This window comes from Blennius ocellaris, assembly GCF_963422515.1.
Source record: "Blennius ocellaris genome assembly, chromosome: 8".
Classification (NCBI taxonomy): Eukaryota; Metazoa; Chordata; class Actinopteri; order Blenniiformes; family Blenniidae; genus Blennius; species Blennius ocellaris.
In genome coordinates, this window is record NC_137657.1 from 15,122,578 (window position 1) to 15,142,472 (window position 19,895).

Sequence of the window (19,895 nt, forward strand, 5' to 3'; positions counted from 1 at the left end):
GCACGCCAATACAACACAAAGCCTGGCACACCGGGCACACTCATTACTGCAATGCCAAGCTACCAGTTGCTAAGGAGACCTGTGGGAGAGGGAGGTTTCCTTGTTGTTGCCATAGCAGCCGGCTTGCTCCCTGCCAACTCTCTCCCTCGGGGAGAGACAAGGCAAGAGGTGGGGGGTGAAGTGGGTAGAGGTAGGGGGCAGCGGTTTAATAGGGCTACGAGGTGCAGAGGAACTTCATTAGCCATCAGCGCGCAGCGCACCAGTCATTGCTCCCTACGAATGCCGACCCACATGCTACACTTGAGCCCACAGACTCCCACTTACTCACGCACAGCCCATAGAACCCCACTTATTCATACACCTATGGAGGAGACGGTGAAGAATGGCATGCTTAGAATGAAAAGTGGAATTTATTTACACACGGGAGGGATGGGGAGGGCAAAGGTGGACGAAACACAAAAGAAGGGTCTTGAATGTAGGGACCCGCTCAAAGAAAAGCAGTGTGGGGATCTAAATCACAGAGGCTTATGTAGTTAAAGGCTGCATGCAGACAATTCCCACTGTAACTGTCTTATCGAAGCCAACCTTGACATTGAGTGACAGCTTCTATCTTTTACACTGCAGAACAACAACTATGTAGCCAAACATTAGGTCTGCATTACAAAGGATTACAAATGATTGCGGTATATAGTGTGATATGTGTGCAAAATAATTCAATGCAACTGTACAATAGTTTCTCTGTATTGTCTGCAGTACTATGAAATATACTGCCCACTGGTTTCTAAGTTTGACCTCAGTGATTATGTTTTTTTCATGCCTTATCAAGGGCAATGCATACAAATGTATATGAAAACTCAGTTTTTGAGCACCATTTTTCTTTTTTCAAACAATTTTTTCACATTCAGCCATGTATATCATCGTGCCAATAAATGAAGAAAAGGTGTTGTCAAGCAATCTGTTTTGGATTAGAATTGGAACTTTATTGCCATGTTTCAAATAACTATATAACGGGTCCCTGATCATGAATGACGGCCGTAAATGTTGACCGCTATGAGAGCTGTGAAAACAGTCCTGCATGAATGACTTTAAAGTGACATTGTCAAGGTTTTGAAAACCAAAATGTCTTTAAAGAAAGAAATTGATCATATAAAGTGTTATCTACTTATATTTCAATTCATTGCCTATAAAACTTTGACATGCAACAAAATGCTGTTAATCATATCGATGCTGCTTCCCAGAGAGAGAGATTCATTGATCAACCTGCATATAAAGCATCCATTTCACATATAAATTCAAATGGAAGAACATCTCCATTCAGGATATAATTGTATCTTTGTAACAAAAATAAAATCAATGCAGGTATATCTCAAATAAATCAAATGGGATCAAATATTGATTGTCACTTATTTCTATGCTCATAATGTTTCAAGCCTTTTTAGATTGCAGTCATGATAGTTTCAGCCTCAAGGTAAAAGATATAGTAAGAACATTTTTGGAAATACAGTATTTTGATATTCTTAATTTATAAGCTCAAATTATAATGAACCTAACAAAAAATTGCAAAATGTTTCAATGAATTTGTAATACCTTTAAATTGTTGGAATAATTTTTTGATCAATTGATATTACCACTCTATTTTAGTTGTTTTTAGATAAACCTGTATGTTTCACACACCAGTTTATAGTTTTAAATGACAAAGAAACATATAAAGTGTTTTAACGTTGCTTATTGGTTGTGTGATCTACATGTGCATCAAAAATGATACAAAAAAAAACACTCAACAAGACAAGACTAAAATAATCTTTTTTTCCGACTAGACGGGAAGACAATTAAAAGAATGAAAAGAATGAGTTTGAAAGTAATCTGAGCTCATCTGGGCTTCAAGCCTCAGATGCAGGATGTTTGTGAAATCAGGGTGAGCTCCTACAGGGTCAGAATGATTTCTGTATTCAGCAGCAGCACTTCGAGTATCGACAGCCTGATAACCCATGATGCTTGGACCTGCCCCAAATTCTCATACTTTAAGTGCCAGTGTACAGTATGAGTGAGGAAGGTTATTGATTTGGTCTGAATGAACTCAGTTTGTGTGTGCTTTGAAGAATACCACCCATCACCCAACTTAGCCTCAACAGCCAACCCCCCCACCCCCACAACCTAAACTTTAGCCAATTGAGTCCCAGCTCACAAGCCCACAAAAAGGAAGGACGGTGAGAAAGACACTCGAGTCCAAGTGAGAGGAATGAAGAGATGGGGGATGAGAAAACACAAGATGTACCCCTGATTCCCACCCTTGTACCTCCCCATCCCCTCTCCGTTTCCTGAAACAAAAAGAGCCCAATTAAGTCAGCTTCAGATAGGGTCTTCAGTGTGTGTGTGTGTGTGTGTGTGTGTGTGTGTGTGTGTGTGTGTGTGTGTGTGTGTGTGTGTGTGTGTGTGTGTGTGTGTGTGTGTGTGTGTGTGTGTGTGTGTGTGTGTTTTGTTTGCTTGTTTGTAAAATTGTGTATCCAACCCATGGATATGTATGCAATAAAGGGAAATAGGGGAGCAACATACTGTAAGTTTTGAAGACTGTAGGGGGGGGTCAGGAGGAGGAGAAAGGTTTGCTGGGTTTCACAGTTGAAAGTGGGGGGGCATTTTCTCTCTCGTTCTCGCCTAAAAGGGCCAAACTGGCTCTCAGCTCCTCGACGGGAGTCGCTGAAATATTAATCGCCACGCTCCATCCGCAGACTAGTGAACACAATTGCTTCAAACTCCCACCCTAATGAGTGTGTTCATGAATGGCTAATGTGCACAGATGGGGGGCTGATGACTGGATAGATCGGGATGGGAAGGAGAGGGAGGAAGATGGGGAAGGGATTGGTGGGGTGTGGGGTAGTGAAATTTTAGGGGGGGGCAGTTGGGAGGCGTGGCGGTAATGGGTGTGGTGGTGAGGGGGTGCAGAGGCATGCCATGACCTTTTAAGAGCCTCCTGAAAACTTAATTAAGACTAGCCCCGCGCTACTCTTTCTTTCTGTTGCTCCCCCTCCCCCTCCCCCTCCCACACACACACACACACACACACACACACACACACACACACACACACACACACACACACACACACACACACACACACACACACACACACACACACACACGCATACAAGCTCAGTTTTCTATGATCCATTATTCCCTTTCTCTCTTCTCCAAGTCTATGCCAACTGTTTATCCCTTTGCCCTCGCCCTGTAGATCCCGCAGAGCTGGTGTACAAAAGATGTCTGAGGATAAAACTCCAAAATGATTCACACACCTTTTACAAACTCTTCCGTTTTCTTGCTCATGTTAACGCACAATACACATCCGGAAATAAGCTGAAAGCAGCAGCTGACATTAAAACTGCAGAAGCAGGTATGTTCTGCTTCACCCCCTACGTGGATACATCTCAGGAAGAGCATGGAACAAGTCCACAGGGCGTGGGAGAACAAGGCGAAGAGCACTCTCACCTTAAATACCATTTACTGCCACAGACATTGTGGAGATGTGTCTCACTGGTAGACTGAATCATAACTGAATCTTGCATCAAGGGGCACGCAAGCCAGAGTGCCCTCTCAACTGGAGCTTGTTGCAATTGAATGTCAATGTCTCACATGCAACTTTTATGGCTGACTCTGACCTGCCCTTTCACCCTGGAGAAACACCTTCTTCAGTATCTTTTGAATCTGCACCGCTGATTGCTCTCGCTATCATCATTTCAAGCCATGACGTCACAAACGTCTTGACAACATGTGGAAAGTGACAGGAAATGTGGGTTAACGCATTCTCCCAGGACTCCACATTATCATACAGGTCGTCTCCGGATTAAGAGAAGCCAGCATGTGGACGCATATACAGACAAACAACCATGCATCAGCATACACACACACTCACAGCATCTAATTAGAGGAGTGAGATGATGTGACCTAATTCCTAACCTGTCTGTGGCGGTCGGCGTCTGGGCCTCAGCTTGGATTGCAGGAGGGAAAATGAAGATGTCCCAAACGAATTTGAATGAAGCCAACAGAAGACATTAGAGTTTTAGTGATTACTTGGATTTTTTATGGGACAGGAGTAAGTGTTGTAAGGTAAGCTCTAATACATTATTTAAAACGCATCTTAAATTTCACTTGAGACAAATTTAACATTGTGCAAATGAGTTTGAACCTTTATTTGTCAAATAGCTTTAAAATTCTATGTCAGTGGGATAATCTCATATATTTGGGCCACAGGTCTTACAAAGCAACTTTAAAACTAACTAATCCAACCAGAGAGTGGTGTAGTTGTTAGTACTCTCAATTCACAGCAACATAATCCTTGGTTAGAGCCTGGGCATGGAGGGCCTTTCTACGTGAAGTTTGCATGTTCTATCCACGCATATGTGGGCTTTCTTCTTAATTCCTCAACAGGTAATCTAAGCTACTTCTACTTTCAAGGGACTTTCAGTCACAATTTCCACTCCTTACAACAGAACACTTCAGTGCATTCATCATGGTTCGTCTAATTCTAACAAATGTAAAGTGGATTACATATGCAGCCTTACAACAAATCTACAAATGTGACGCTGTACCTGCAGAAACTGACTGATAATCCTTTCTAGCCCTGTCTCATCTGTGCAAATCATTATGCTGTTTGTGCAGCGATTTTTAATTCCAAACTCTTATCCATTGTGTGCCTCAATTATCTTCTCATTTTCACTAAGTCCGCTTTCGCAGATGCCTTCGCCATCAAGCTCACAGGCCGAAAGAGATACTGGTAGCATCATTAGCCAGCTAGCTGTACCCTGTCATTACCTTGATAGCCCATGTCGATCCATCACATGAAAATTCCTGGGGACAGATGCAGCTGGATAGAGGCATATTTGCAGTAAGTGCATGACTGTGAGCACCACTGGAGGTGGGGTGGGGGGGTGGGAGGGGTTCTGCTTCCGTGCAGAGACAGTGAGGGTACACACACAAACTCACATCTGTCAGCAACTTCACGTGAGCTGATACATGTATGTGAGGAGGCGCTACACCTCTATATGTTCTGTGTGTGTGTGTGTGTGTGTGTGTGTGTGTGTGTGTGTGTGTGTGTGTGTGTGTGTGTGTGTGTGTGTGTGTGTGTGTGTGTGTGTGTGTGTGTGTGTGTGTGTGTGTGTGTGTGTGTGTGTGTGTGTGTGTGTGTCGTGGCTCTCCTGGAAGGGGGCTGCAGTGCTTCCGCCTGAGTGCGACTGTCAGTGGGCATCACTCAGCCCTGCAGTGTGGCAGGACGCGAGGATCATTAGTGGAGACGGAGGGAGCAAGAGAGGGAGCAGAATGGAGGAGAGTAGAGGAGAAAAGGGGTGAGAGGGGCAGTGAGTGTACAAGCGGGGCAGTGCGTCTTGATATCCGTCTTGAGAGCATTACACACACGGCAGTGCACTTTCCTCTCAGTCACGCAACGGCCCCCAACGCGAAGACCCCCGTGTGGCCCCCTCCTCTGTCATTTTCTCCCCTCTGTCGCTTGCCTCTCTCCACCCATCTCACCATCTTTCACCCTGCATCTCCGACTGACCCTTTCTGTCCCTCCCCATATCTCTCAAGTCACGGCCTCACTTAAGCGCAGAGCACTGCTGCTTTTCATCTCCACATTTATCCATCCTGCTCTTTCCTCACTTCCAGTTTTTCATTTCAGCTCATTGCTCCCGTTTTCACTCACTCTGCATCACGCAGTGGATCTTCTTCTTACACTCACCATCATTGCTACTGGACCTACTCTTAACTGCAGCAAGGTGAAACAACTGTTCAACATATGTGAGACACAAGCTCTTTCCACTTTTCTCCTCTTTCTTCTGCCCCACATCACATCCGAGCACGTCATCTCCGGCAGTTGTCCGTGCCAGCCCCCCCCGCCCCCACCGAGTCCTTCCACCACCAGGTAATCCATATGCACATTTAGCCATCAATCCAGCATCCATCTGACACTTTATGTCAGTGTGCTTCAGGATGACAGTCATTCGTGTATCACTCCACCATCAGCGTCTTCTTCCTTTAGTCAGAGTGATCCCTCTGATCTCTTTCTATCCCTCCAGGTTTGTGACCTGCACTGCAATGCGCTACGCTGAATACCAGAATCAACATGCCTGACATTTATACAAACAAAGCGGCTTCTGCAGAGCTAGCTGTGTTAGCACAAGTGCTAATTCTCCTCTTGGTTTGCTTACTCAGTATGTTACCAGGTTCTGGGATCCATCTGTTTGCTTAACCATTGTAGCATTTATCACAGACAGATTAGGCCTATTCTGGAGTACATTTGTCCTAGTGAAACATTACTGAGCTTGGTGTTGGCACCGACTGCGAGTGCAGTTTAGCACTACAGCCCTGCTGAGGACAACGGTGCAGGGGTATCGTGGGGTAGAGCACAGCAATCTTTCATATGCCAGCATAGCTGAATGATTGAAGAGTTTCGGGTTACGTGGAGTCGGATATAAAACTGGTATGCGTACATTTGCACAACACAAGGAAGGTTTGACTGATGAGGTGACAGCTATCGGGGGCAAACATGGCTACCAAAACCTTTTTCAGAGAGGAAGACAAGCGAAAACAAGTGCTTGAATTTGTTTTTGAAGTGATATTTGCAGTTTTAGGTTAGTGAATTAAAATTGTAAGATTACAAAACTGTGTATTTATGAACATATAATTCTATTGTTTCAATGGAAAACTCATGAATTGTAACAATGAGTGAATCAATGAAGGCCCCAAAGTCCCGCTTTTCTTTAATGGAATACAGAAATAAACCAAAACAGTGTTTGTTGCAATGGAATTAAAAGTAATTAGGTGCTGAATCGTGGAACCTGGTGATTTCAAATGGTGTCGCTTGTAAAGGTCAAACAAGGATTTACCTGAATGCCAATACCCAACATTTGCAGTTTTTCTACTCCAAAGGTACAGAAAATGCTTCATATAACATTTAACCAATAGTCATTTACATTTGAAAAAAACAAAACAAAAACAAAAGCAGACAAAATTAAAAGACTTTTCTTTGATGCCTTCACATCTTAATTTTTTTTCTTGGGGCTCTCTTTATTTTACACACTGAACAATTCCTCTGCCAATTGAAATCATCCATAGATCAACCAATAATTAAAATAACCACCAGTTGCAAACCTATTAAAATAACAACAGTGTTTTTATGTCTATTAAGGGATTTGTCAATTACGACATAAGAGCGGCTCTTCTTGGACAAACAGGATGTAAAGCTCCTCTCTACATCAATCCCCGAACTCTCGTCTCTCATACATTCATCCACCCGGTTTCTTCTTTATCAAATCAAAATAAGCCTATATTAACTTGTATGTTTTAATACATACAATGTATCACTCACATAATGATCACACATTCAGAAACCCATGCAAGAAAGCAAACTTGCTCCACCCACACAACTTAATTTTCATGAACTTGAACTTTTTCTCCAGAAACCTACAAAGTATATAAAGATGTAGACGACGGTTCCTCAATCATACATCTTCGCCCCTATTGCCTTGACCTCAGCACTATACCCTAAGCCGCCCCCCTCTTACACCTCCTTCTTACTCATTTAGATCTCTCCCCAGCCGGTGTTTGGGCATGGATCACTTGTAAGGATTTGAGTAAAGACTTCACTAAGCTGATTGCTAAAGGGAAGGGGGCAAATTACCGTTGCACAACTGCGTAAAAACCTTCTTGGGTCATGATTTGCCTTATGTAATAGACTGTGTGTGTGTGTGTGTGTGTGTGTGTGTGTGTGTGTGTGTGTGTGTGTGTGTGTGTGTGTGTGTGTGTGTGTGTGTGTGTGTGTGTGTGCTCCCGCAATGCACCCCCCACCACCCTTACCCCATGCCATTTACCCATTTTGCACTAATTGAGGGATCTTTTTTCGGAAGCTGTTATTGCACGCATTTAATTATTTATTTTGACGGGAAGCAATCTGGTGGCTAGTGAAGAGATCGTGAACGTATGTGTGCGTGTGCATGGGTGCGTGCGTGCATGTGTGTGTGTGCGTGTGTGCATGTCCATGTGCAGACAAGTGGGAAGGGGAGCCAGAGCAACACTCGGTCAGCGTAGCTTTTGGGGCAAACGTGTGTGTGAGGTCAGAGCTACTGTATATTAACTGTACTGTATGTCTGTGGGGCTTTGCATGCATCAGAATATAAGATTTCTGCTCTGTGCGTATGCATGTGTGCATGTGTGTTCGGGTGTGTTGCATCTCAGAGTGCATGGCTTTCTGAGTGCAATGGGACTGCACTAATGGACGCACACTTGAGCTGAAGTGTGCAGAGTGTAGCTGAAGTGCAGCCAAGTCTAGCTTCCAGTCCTGCTTGGAAGCCCTATAATCTACTCTCTACTATCCTAGCTCTTTTCTGTTCCTCTCCATTTTCCTCACTTGTCTCTCATTGTCTTTCTATCTCTGTCTTATGTCAATTTAATATTCATCCATTTCTTCATATAGCAAGCTAGTCTTCTCTGCCTCCCCACTATCTCCCTATTAAATGTCTTTATTCTGGTTCTGAACTGAAGAGATTGGGATCAGCGTCATCACTTGCCGACAACTTTTCCCCTTCATCTTTGTTCCCTCCTCCCTGCTGTGCAGTGAAGAGAATGAAATAAGGAAAGACGACATGTAACCACCAGTAGACTTGACCTTTATCAAGCTCCAGCGCCTGAGGCAGGGTGAATGAGACATTAAGGAAATGACTGAGCATTATTAACCCCTACTTACTTACACAAATTCTGGTGCACTTTCTGGCCTGAAGATTAGCTCTGGTGGCTTTTTCCTTACCTGACACTTTCCTGACATTCAAGCATAGGCCAAATCCAATTGATCATACTGTGAATAACACGTAGATATTCGGTGTCAAGTCACTTCAGGAAGAAAAGAATGGCGTGACCATCTTGGCCTGCCAGCTCTGACTGTTTAACTGTGATTGATCCCAGCTCTACTGCGAATGCCAACTCCTGTTGAGAATTGATGTTTCATTATGAAACAACTGCACAAGTTCTTTAAATGATGCGTCAGCCTATGAGAGAAAGCTGGACCAGTGAGGACCAGATGTTAACCCTGACTGTTGCAGTCTCAGCCAATCTGAATCTGTCTAATGAGAGATTATTTTCATGCACCTTTCCTACACCCCCCCCCCCCCCCCTCTTTTTTCTGTCAATGTGCACGTGCACGCAACTGGTGCATGTGCATATGTGGCCATCCTTCCACTCCAGTCAATCAATAAGCAGAGACAATTCCCCGAGTGACATTTACTGAGAAGAAAGAGAGCCATTTATCACTTTAGTTTTGGGATAATAAAAGAATGACTGAATGAGCCAGTGTGTGTGTGTGTGTGTGTGTGTGTGTGTGTGTGTGTGTGTGTGTGTGTGTGTGTGTGTGTGTGTGTGTGTGTGTGTGTGTGTGTGTGTGTGTGTGTGTGTGTGTGAGAGAGAGAGAGAGCGAGAACAGCCGAGAGAGAGAAAGAGAGCGCGCTAAAGATGAAAAGGGGATTTCAAAAGCACATGAAAGGAGCAGGAGAAATGAGCGAGGGAAGAGGGAAATGAGTGATAAAAAGGCTACTTTGTGGAGAGGACTGAGACTGTGAAATAGAACAAGGGAGGAGAGAAGAGAAGGCCGTGAGTGACTGACAGTGGAAAAGAGCACGAAAAGGAACGGTAGGGAAAATAAAGCCTGGAGTACGGAAAGAAAAAAGGCATCGAAGACACCGTAGAGGGGATAGAAAAAGGCTCTTGGCGCAGAGAGCAAACTGAGGAGAAAGAGGAAGAAGAGACACAGATGAAAAAAGGGTCCAAGAGAAAGAGAACGATGGAGGAGACAGTCTGGAGACAGAGCGAGGCAGACGTGTCGGGTTCATTCAGGGCTATAAGCAGACTCTGAGTTCAGACCTCACACATTCAGCATACTAAACACAGGACCCAGTGTCCTGACCCAGATTCATGCCACTGACATACAAATCCAAATGGGGGTGCCCCTGCAACGCCCCCCCCCCCCCCCCCCCCCCCCCCCAACCCCCTTCCCTAAACCCGCACAAGCGTCTCCCACTCCAAATCCCAGGTGGTCTCACAGTCACCTCATAACCCAACACACTGAACCCAATCCTGTAACCTCCCAACACATATGCTGGCTCCCACACAGATTCCCTCACACATGGGTTGTTTTACACAAATGAATGGAGACGCCCACAAAACGGCACATGTGAACTGACTTATTTCCAAGGTTACTTTGAGCTTCTCAGCTCAGGTGACCCAACCGTACGTCTCAGCGGGGCTGCTGACCAGCCGCTACCCGAGGTGACCTCTGCAGCTCCATCCATCAGTAGCGGCCACGAGTTGCAGCCACAGCATATCCAGTAGCCATTAGCATAACAAGCATCTTTCCTGAACATCACTCTCACTACTTCTCCTCTCCCCTGCCCTTCTTTTTTTTTTCTCTCCCTCCTATCCACCTGCTCCAATCAGTCAGCGTTAACTACATTTCCCCTTGTGAGGCGGCTCCCTCCATCACTTGCCTGGACCGCCAAGCTCAGGTAAACTGATCGACGGCCCTTACACGCTCCACTTTCCCCTCCCACAATCCTTTGACTCATGACAGGGGCTTGATGGACAGGCAGCGGAAAGCGAGAGACCCGGCACATGGCTGCCAGGAAAGGTCCCAAGATGGAGCGTTGTGAAATACACCGTTTACCTCAGTGTACATCATCTCTTTCTCAGGGACAGACGTGGCTATACGTGTGCACGTAAACACACACATTTACACACATGCACATGCAGACAACAATCAATCCTTTGCATACAGGAAGAGATATCAGGCAGAGAGAAAAATTGAATTAGGAAATATGGGTCCCGTGATTTGTGGGAAGCCAGTTTTGAGGCTGCGAGAGAAATACAGCTTGGAGCACACTTCATCTTATAGCGTGAGCAGAGAGGAAGAAGCATCTGTGTTGTTTATCTAAAGCCCCCATCTAGTTACAATGGCTTGATTTGAAATATTCATATACATGTATGACAAGATCAGGCCCATTATGTTGCTCTCTCTGCGGGGCTTCACTGAATGGACTGAATGGAAACCCATCAGTCAGTGTAAATTATGAAAACAAGATACATTACATAAGCCTATAGATGGGCATGAAGAGGAGTGTTATTGTAGCCTGATATCAATCACGGTAACACACGTTCTACAGTGTCATCAGTATGGTAATTCGCTATAGGCTATTTCAAGGATAAACCCACCATTATAATATTTCACAAAGCCTATAACGAAAGCAAAACATATTAGGCTTTGTATAGTGTGCATCATAGGACATTATATTGTTCATGTTTTAGATGGATCTGGAAGTATACACAAGGTGCCTCAATCATATTGAACCATAAGTCAAATAGCCTACAAGGCCTGCAACTAATGATCATTTTGCTTATCGACCCACGTTATTGTCTTGGTAAATCAATTACATGTTCAGTCCACAAAATACAAGTCCAAGCCCTACAACCCCGAATGACCACATCTGATAACTTTTCATATTTGTATCTCACAAAATGATGACACATAATACACATCTGCTTATTTCCCCCCTCTGAAGATGGTTCGTAGGACATCTTCTCCGCTTAGTGTTACTTATTCGTTGTACCCGCATCTGAGATGGTAGGGCATATAGATTTTTTTCCTTTTAAGGATTGAAAAGTTGTGTTTGACATTGAAATAGGTGTTTTGGTTTGTTTCTGAAATGTATATTATGTAAATGTGAAAAGCTTTTAATAGCAATAATAAACACTATTGTGTTCAGGCCGTTTGTTTTTGGCATCTGTCAACCTGACATTTAGTCTGAAAATATCAAAAAAGTGAAAAGCAGTGTACATAAAAGTGACAGTATGCAGTATTGCAGCTCCTACAATGTAATGCTGCATAGTATGGCTCAATTGTATCTTTTAGGGATGAAGGAAGCACAGGCTTACTTTTGGGCTTTTCAAAGCATTTTAACAGATTTTAGATTACGTAGATTGATGTCCATAAATATCATTCAACTACACCTTGAAATTAAAAAGACTTATTTTGTCTGACCAACGCTGAAAGACAGTAAACTTCACGTTCAATAAGCAGAACGCTATTCCAGATTAAGGTTTTTCCTATGAATGGCTAATGTTAAGAGTTATTTTCCCATCGACCAATTAATCGCTTAATAACTTATAGCTTGAGCTCTAAAACCAACTACATTATTATTTGGCTCTTTGTTGGCCAACCAAACATTCCTTAGCTAAGCCTAAACAGTGTATGGTCTGCATTTAATCAGAATTATATGAGGCACATCTCTAAGTACCAATAAAAAAACGGCATGTTCGTAGTATGTTGCACCATTAAGGTGCACACTAATATGGAGCAGGCTAGCCAAGGGCCGTCTTGCTGTGATAAGGGTGAGTACTGGAGACAGAGCAGAACAGAGCAGATCCGAGCAGGCCCTGTAGTGCTGGAGAAAAAGACAGAGAGAGTCAACCCAGCGTGACTACCGACTGCCTGAGTGGAGCAGCCTGCCTGCAATTAAGGTGGAATCAGGGAGAAATCTGCGCTGCCTTGATAATGAGCCTCGTCTGAATTATTAACGAGAGCTGTTCCCCCGGGACCCGGGCTCCCACTGAGCCCATCAACCCCCCCCAACACACCCACACGCACACACAGATACACAAGCCTACACCCAAACTGGGAAAATATAGAGAAATACACTCAGAAACCTTCATTTCCACGCGCACAAACACCACACACACACACACACATTATGCACATTGACACAGATGAGCAACAAGCATTTCGCTACACACAGAGAAGACATTTCTAGCACCACAAGGGCTAAAACATTTCATTCACCAGCTGAAGTGAATATCAAAATCCATTTATAACGTTTGTAACACAAACATTTCGCTAGGACGATATCACTTCATCCTCCAGCCATCAGATGGGACGTAACAGACCTCACTGTATCAGAATGAGCTGCATCAACAATGAGATTGAATTTTAGGGGACAAAAAAGACATATACAATATCTCATATCAGACGATACGATCAAAGTATGAATCCCATCCATTCAGCCAACTGGATCGCACATGTGCAGCAACACAGAATTTTTCTAAACACTTTGTATTAAGGAACAGCACACTGAGGTATTTCACTCTCATGGCCAGTTATAATACAATGAGTCATTTATTGTGCATTAGTCACTTTGTAACATATTTAGAGCAAGTGAATGATAAACATTTTATTGTGAAGAATGTGTTCAGAGATTGTTATTAGTATTAACTCCACTGACAGTGATGTGCAAGTCTTTGCTTTATTATTAGTCAGTGAGCCCTCTAACCTTGCAGCAGTGAATACATTAAGTTTTTTTAGTTTTTTATTAATTAGTGAAACTGCAAGTCACTGGGATACTGGTTTTAATAGAGTGTGGCAGAATTGTGGGGATTTTGAGCGTATGCCTTTAACTCCTCACTGTACATATGTCCAGCAGCCCTACCATGACATAGCCTCTCTGTTCCCGGTCCCCCTCCCCAGCTTCATAGCTGGTTTCACGGAAATAAAAAGCGATGTGTTCTGATCACTCGCAAAGCACGCAAACTTCCCCCTCCATCATCAAATCTCCATGGCATCAAACTTACACGGCCTCAGAGAGCAACACAAACCACATTCTGTCCCTGCAGCTGCGAACAGTTTTGCCAAAAAATCCGCGAGAGCTTACCAAACACAGCCACGCCTTCAACGTTAGCCAATTGCCTTGAGTCAGACAGGTTTCAAAACAAATCAGACTGCAAAACAGCACCACAGAAAGTCACTTCGACTCCTGGTCAGCCCCTTCCTCTCCCAAAAATGGTTCACCCCACCCAAGAACAGAGTGTTCCTCCATGGGTGGTTTGAGGAGGCACAAGTGCGTTGTGTGTTTCATACGAATGTGCGTGTCTGTGCTGAAAGGAATGGTGGAAACCATCACTCTAAATGGTGCAATGGGAAACAAATGACAATTTATCTTAGCTTAGAGAGGGCAAAAAAAGAACTGAGTATTTAATATTCACAGAAATGTCACCAAATAAGAAATGCAGGGGGGAAAAAAAGCTATGGGTAAGATGGCTTGGTAAGAATTGCTTCAACAGCTGAAGTTCAGCTTTCCTGAGAAGAACATCCAAATTAGTTCAACCTTGTCGAATTGGGAACTTGACGGCCTGATCCTCCAAAGACCCAGTAGCTGCAAGGAGTCGATCTGGGTAAAATCCAGCATTGTTATCCTATTATCTCAGAGATAATGTGAGATATGAGATTTCTCTTAGATAAGTGGAGGCACGCTGCTTAAGGCAGTCTAGATCACTGGCAGGAGGCTGCTAAAGCTCAAAATCCTGACGCCACGGCTCCCTTGAGAAAGATGCCTCACCTCAATTGGCCCTTGTACCTAAAACCACTAAGACAGAAAGAATGTATAGAATGTCTAATGGACAGATAGATAGACACAGCTAAAGAAGTGCAGTGATAAAAGAGAAGATTACATGGGTGTCTGGTAGATAAAGCGATAAAAGAGAGCAAAGTAATATCAAAGGCAAAATGATATTGTTTTTCATATTACAGTCTCCTGATTGCTGTCTCCCAGATTTGAATGCGTGCCCATGCTTTGGTAATTTGCATGTACATTAATCATTTTCAGTGAGAAATGAACTGCCACGGCTGCCTGAAGGCTGGAGGGGGAGCGGCAGTGAGAACTGGCTTCTTGGCATCAGATACCCGCTTCAAGCTGAATATACTGCCTGAACTCAACCTGGCTCTGGGTGAGGGAGCCAAAGGGAGATGTAAGGTGTTCAAAATCCTACACCATAAATCTGTCCAGCACGCATCATATGCTCTCCTTTTGTGAGCGTGAGCGTGTGTGTGTGTGTGTGTGTGTGTGTGTGTGTGTGTGTGTGTGTGTGTGTGTGTGTGTGTGTGTGTGTGTGTGTGTGTGTGTGTGTGTGTGTGTGTGTGTGTGTGTGTGTGTGTGTGTTTGCATGCCTATGTCTGTCGCACTATCAAATGACTCTGCTCCCCTGAGCCAAGACTGGGGATAAAATATGAATCAGCTGAAGTCTAGGATAGTTTCCAGTCCCCCCAGACAACCCGACCATCATCAAGCCACCTAAGCATACAATCGCATACACACATGCAACACACACAAGCATGCGATTCTACGCACTCTGAAAGTTTCAAGCCACTCAAAATCATCATAAGCTTCTGTCAAACAAACTCTTTGCTGTACAGTTGACATTCATATCGCTCATATTTGCCAAGTGTCTCTGTGCTGCAGCTGCTGGAGCCCGTACATGGTGACAGGATTACGAGAGTCTCTCTCTCTTTTTACCTATAAATCAATTAGATAAAGTGATATGATCAGGCCCCCTTATAGTAAATACTACTGCCATGGAGACAGGAGATGTGTTCCATCACGGAAAGACAAGACTTTACATCCACACATATATATATTTCCTCCCCTCATAATTTTTCCCACTACGCTTTTTGTCTTTCCTTTTTGCTGCTTTACAGCCACTGTCACATCTTTTCCCCATTTTTGAGGGACTTCTTTCTGACCTGTCAGATTCTTCTCAATAAAAAAGGTAGCCCCGTGATCCTTCGCCTTACTGGCCCTGCACCGACCTCCACCTAAAGACACCTTATAAATAACAGTCTAGTCGCTTTGGATTAAAGTGTCTGAGTGACTGCTTGGCACCCTTGCCGACCTGCCGCACAATCCCTCGGCATCTGACTGCCCCGAGTGCTGAAAAAAGCCTTGGCACTGTAAACACATACAGGAAAGGCAGTGTGTTTTAAGACGGCAGAAACAGATTTATCCACGCAGACGCTCTGAAGTTCAAACTGCATACACAGATGATATCGCAGAGGTATGCATCCAACATTTCTAACCTAATATTGTCCATTTTTAAATCCTATCATGATCCATGATGGTATATGTAAATGAGCAAACCCCCACCCCCCTTGTGCAACAATGGCATCATCAACCCTGTGCAGTTAATGAACTTCCCAGCACCTACAGAGCAATCCCTACACTGAGTTGTACCCCACCATTAGACGCATTATGAAGTCAAGAGCGAGACTACATACCATTCACCACAGTGACATGCTGTCAGACCAATCAGCAGGCCCAAACACACATGCCTATAGAAGTAGACAGCCCCTCCCCCTCCCATAACCCCCACAAAGAGACGCACAGCACTACACTACACTGCCTACCCTGATGCTTTGTTGCAATTGGCATGTGCTTCTCCCACACCAAATGCAAAATGCATCCAAGTGCATTTGTAGACGCCTGCACTCAAATACAATTAGCCTCAAAAGCACTGAGCACAGACACGTGATTTAGTGTCTAACCTATGAACTTATTAACAGAACAATTTATTAACAGAATAATAACAAAACGACAGTGAAGTTGGCACTAATCTGCACTATAGTGCAGTCGTGACCAACATCTCAGTGGAAAGTGTAAAAGGGTTCACAAGGACACAGTTCTACGTATCTTCTCTTCAGTAAGGAGCTGATTAGGAGACCGTGACCTCAGAATACTCCTGCCTTCCTAGAAGTCAGAAGCCATTAGGTATTTATAACAGCTTAATGGTACTGTCTAGGTGTACCGACTGTCGTGCACCCATCATCAAGCGAGCAGCACATCCTTTCCAAGGGGAGTCAGGACAGCACAACTTACTTTTCAAGATTTTTCTCGAACCACTAAATAAGGTCAAGGTTCAATATATTAATTCCTGAGATTTTTTTTCCCCATTAATGCCTGCAAATCTAAAAAAATAAATAAATTACAAAAAAAAAAAAAAAAAACATCAACACCAACTTCAATCCAACACCAACCCTCAAACCCCTCACTCAAACTGCAAAGCTATACAACTTAATTTCATTTTATTTCATCAGCATCTTGCCAACAATTCTTATATGTTTTTCTTGCTTTCTCTGCAGTGAAGTAGGAAAAAAGAGACAGTTTTGCATCAAATGCTTCGCTCGTGCATGATATTGTTGATTGAGATGAAAATGTAGTGGATGATACAAGTAGTGTTTTCCAACTTGAAAATACTGCTGTCAACTATAATTGCCTGATGTGATTGTAAAATTATATGGATGAGAGTGCACCTGTTTTTTTTGTGGGAGGGGTAGGAGGATTTTGGGTCCTCAGTTCATGGAGTGGATGTGAACATTGACGACACATTTACTTTTCAAATGTGGTCTTATAAACCACTTTAACTGCGTCATAAAAAGAGGCCTGTTCCATCGTCATGAAATGTTTTGTGAAATTCTAGAAAAACAGGCCAATTTGCATCGACTGTTTAGAGGAATAGATCATGTTTTCAAAATCCTGCTGATACAAATATGGGTGGTTATTAATGAGCAAAGTCTAAATCAAAGTTTAACTTATTCACTGCATTGGAAAAGAGTTGAATGATGAAAATTTAATGTTTTGCTGTATGCAAATAAGTTGCATACTGCTGAAAGACTGTATTTCCAAAGGTTGCTTGTTGTTGTTCCTGTAAGTGAGCTGCACATGTGATTTCTAAGTGTATGTTTACATTACCTCTCTGTCTCAGACCAAAACCAGGTCAGGCCTGTTACTGACATTATGGCCGCCTACTTTAAACGACTTACCTAATCCCCCGTCATTACCTGGAATGGGCCCCATGTCTCGACTGTGGCCTGAAATAGCCCAGGACCTCAGACTGCCACTGTCAACCCCCCCTAATTTGCAGTTTCATAAATAGCAGACTGGGACTTTGGCACTGAAGATAAAGAGGTCTGTGGCTGAAGACTCATGGTGCAAGTGCAAAGCTAATGAGTCTACCTAGAGACACACCTCAGCCAGTCAGTCAGTTCAGTTTAATGGGACAGGTTTAAAGTGTCAGTCAGGTGCTATGTGATTACGGCTGGGGCCAAAAGAGGAGACTCAACTCTAGCTGGTGACAGAGTTTATGTTATGCAACCGCAAACCAACAAGTTATGACAAATGACTGATTCCTCATTGTAGTTATCATTTGCTTATAATTGATAACATTGCAAACACACCTTGATATTTCACGAGTTAACAGGAATGTTATTGCTGACAAGGTAAATGTGGAGTCTTCTCAAAATCCTGACTTTTCTTGTTTCATCCCACAAACATGTAATGAGAAATTAAAAACTAGTCCACAATTATAGAGTAGATACCTGTCCAAAGTTCTAAAACTACACAGTTCCTTGTTTCCGCAGAGCAATGTGAGATGAAAAGAAAACCAAACATCTATAGGCTGAAGCCTCAGCTCAGCAGAGCTACACCATAAGGACAAGCACTGCTTCCTTGCTGATCCCACTACCCCCTCCGCTGTCCTCAGATGGCTGTAATGAATAGAAACAAGATGAGGCTGGGAGCAGAGGCTGATAACATGGGCAGATGTCCAGGAGGTTACTCCAGGCTCTCGGCCAGACAGGCAGTGGTAGTGGACTGTGGTCAGTTGTGAACACCCCTCTGAATATTTACACTTTGGACAGCTGATCTGTGATCTCCTACAAGTGGCACTCTGTTGATTCTTGACAAGAAGAGATTGTAGACTTGGAGTGATGCTGTATTAAATCTATCAATGTGGCACTCTGTTTGGCATCGTTACACCAGTGTGGTCCTGCACTGGTGAAGGATGCTGCTGCCCATCATAAGGTGGCTGTCTGCAGCCGAGATGAGGGGTAAAAAAAAAAAAAAAAAAAAAAAAAAAAACAGTTTTACACAGAAAGTGTCTCCAGTCTAGTCTATTACATTCTGTCATAGGTGATGTATTAGAATGACTGACAGGAGTAATGAACTAAGACAAGATAACGCATGGCACCATTCATGCGTAACCGACGCGGAATCCCACGGTGACATGTGTAAGGCACGAGGGGTGAAAGAATCATAATGGCTTTTGTGAATAGGAATAATAATCAATGTTATCGCTGTGATTAACACGTCAAAACCACATCATGCTGGCCCCTCTGTGTGGGTTTTTTTTATTATTATTATTACTATCCTTACCTTCCAGCCAGCTGAGCTATTACTGTCGCCTTTATCCTTGAAATAGGGCACATAACGGACCATCCAGTCGTATATCTGTGACAGCGTGAGTCTCTTTTCTGGGGTGCTCTCAATGGCGCGGGTAATGAGATCCGCGTAGGACTGGTTCCCCCACGCGTTCCGCCGCGAGGACTTGGCTTTGCGCAGGGGTCCGGTCACATCGAGCGCCGCGCCGGCCAGGCATGGGTGCGTCGCGCCCGTGGGTGCCGGGGCGCCGGCTGGATGCTTCAGCTCCGCCGGCGTTCCGCCTACGAGCCCGGCTCTGCACGCCGGGACGTCCTCGGGTTCCACCTTGATGTTGGCCAGCGGAAGACCCCCGCTCACCTCGGGTCCACCGGGGAAATCCTGCGGGCAAGGCAGCGGCCAGGTGCACGAGCGAGGCCGGCTCTGCGGCTCGAAATCCGAATCAACCTGATGAGCGTCCAGTTCGTCGTCCTCCATCATCAACATTTACCCTTCAGTTGTAAAAAATAAAAAATAATGGAATAAAATCACAGGCAGAGGAAGGGAGGGAAATACCTCCACGACACGCGTATCCCAGTGTCTTCAACACCACTTCACGCTGAAATTTGCCTCGTAATGTGGCTATTAAGATCAGTCTGAATCAATAAGGAGCAATTCAACGGAGTAGGAGAACCATGGTGAGCACGAGCCAAATCACAGCCTCGCGTGTAGAGATAAGAGAAGTAATAAAAGTAAGAGCAATTCTTTGTCCATTTTACTTTGAGTAAATTGTCAAATGGGGATTAAAAATTGGCAGTCCACATCACCTTAAAACACCCAATCTGGAGTGGGCGT

The 19,895-nt window shown here is 44.0% G+C and overlaps 1 protein-coding gene across 1 annotated transcript in view; it reads right to left on the minus strand.

Annotated features, from left to right (window-relative positions):
- The window catches only part of LOC308133715 (forkhead box protein O6-like), a gene marked incomplete at its 5' end in the record, with an annotated part of 29,300 nt that extends 9,753 nt beyond the window's left edge, over positions 1-19,547 (minus strand). Inside the window, one exon of the mRNA XM_080501206.1 lies at positions 19,059-19,547. Coding sequence (XP_080357332.1) covers positions 19,059-19,547 — 489 coding nt within the window. The remainder of the gene's footprint in view (positions 1-19,058) is intronic.
- Between the last annotated feature and the right edge of the window lie 348 nt (positions 19,548-19,895).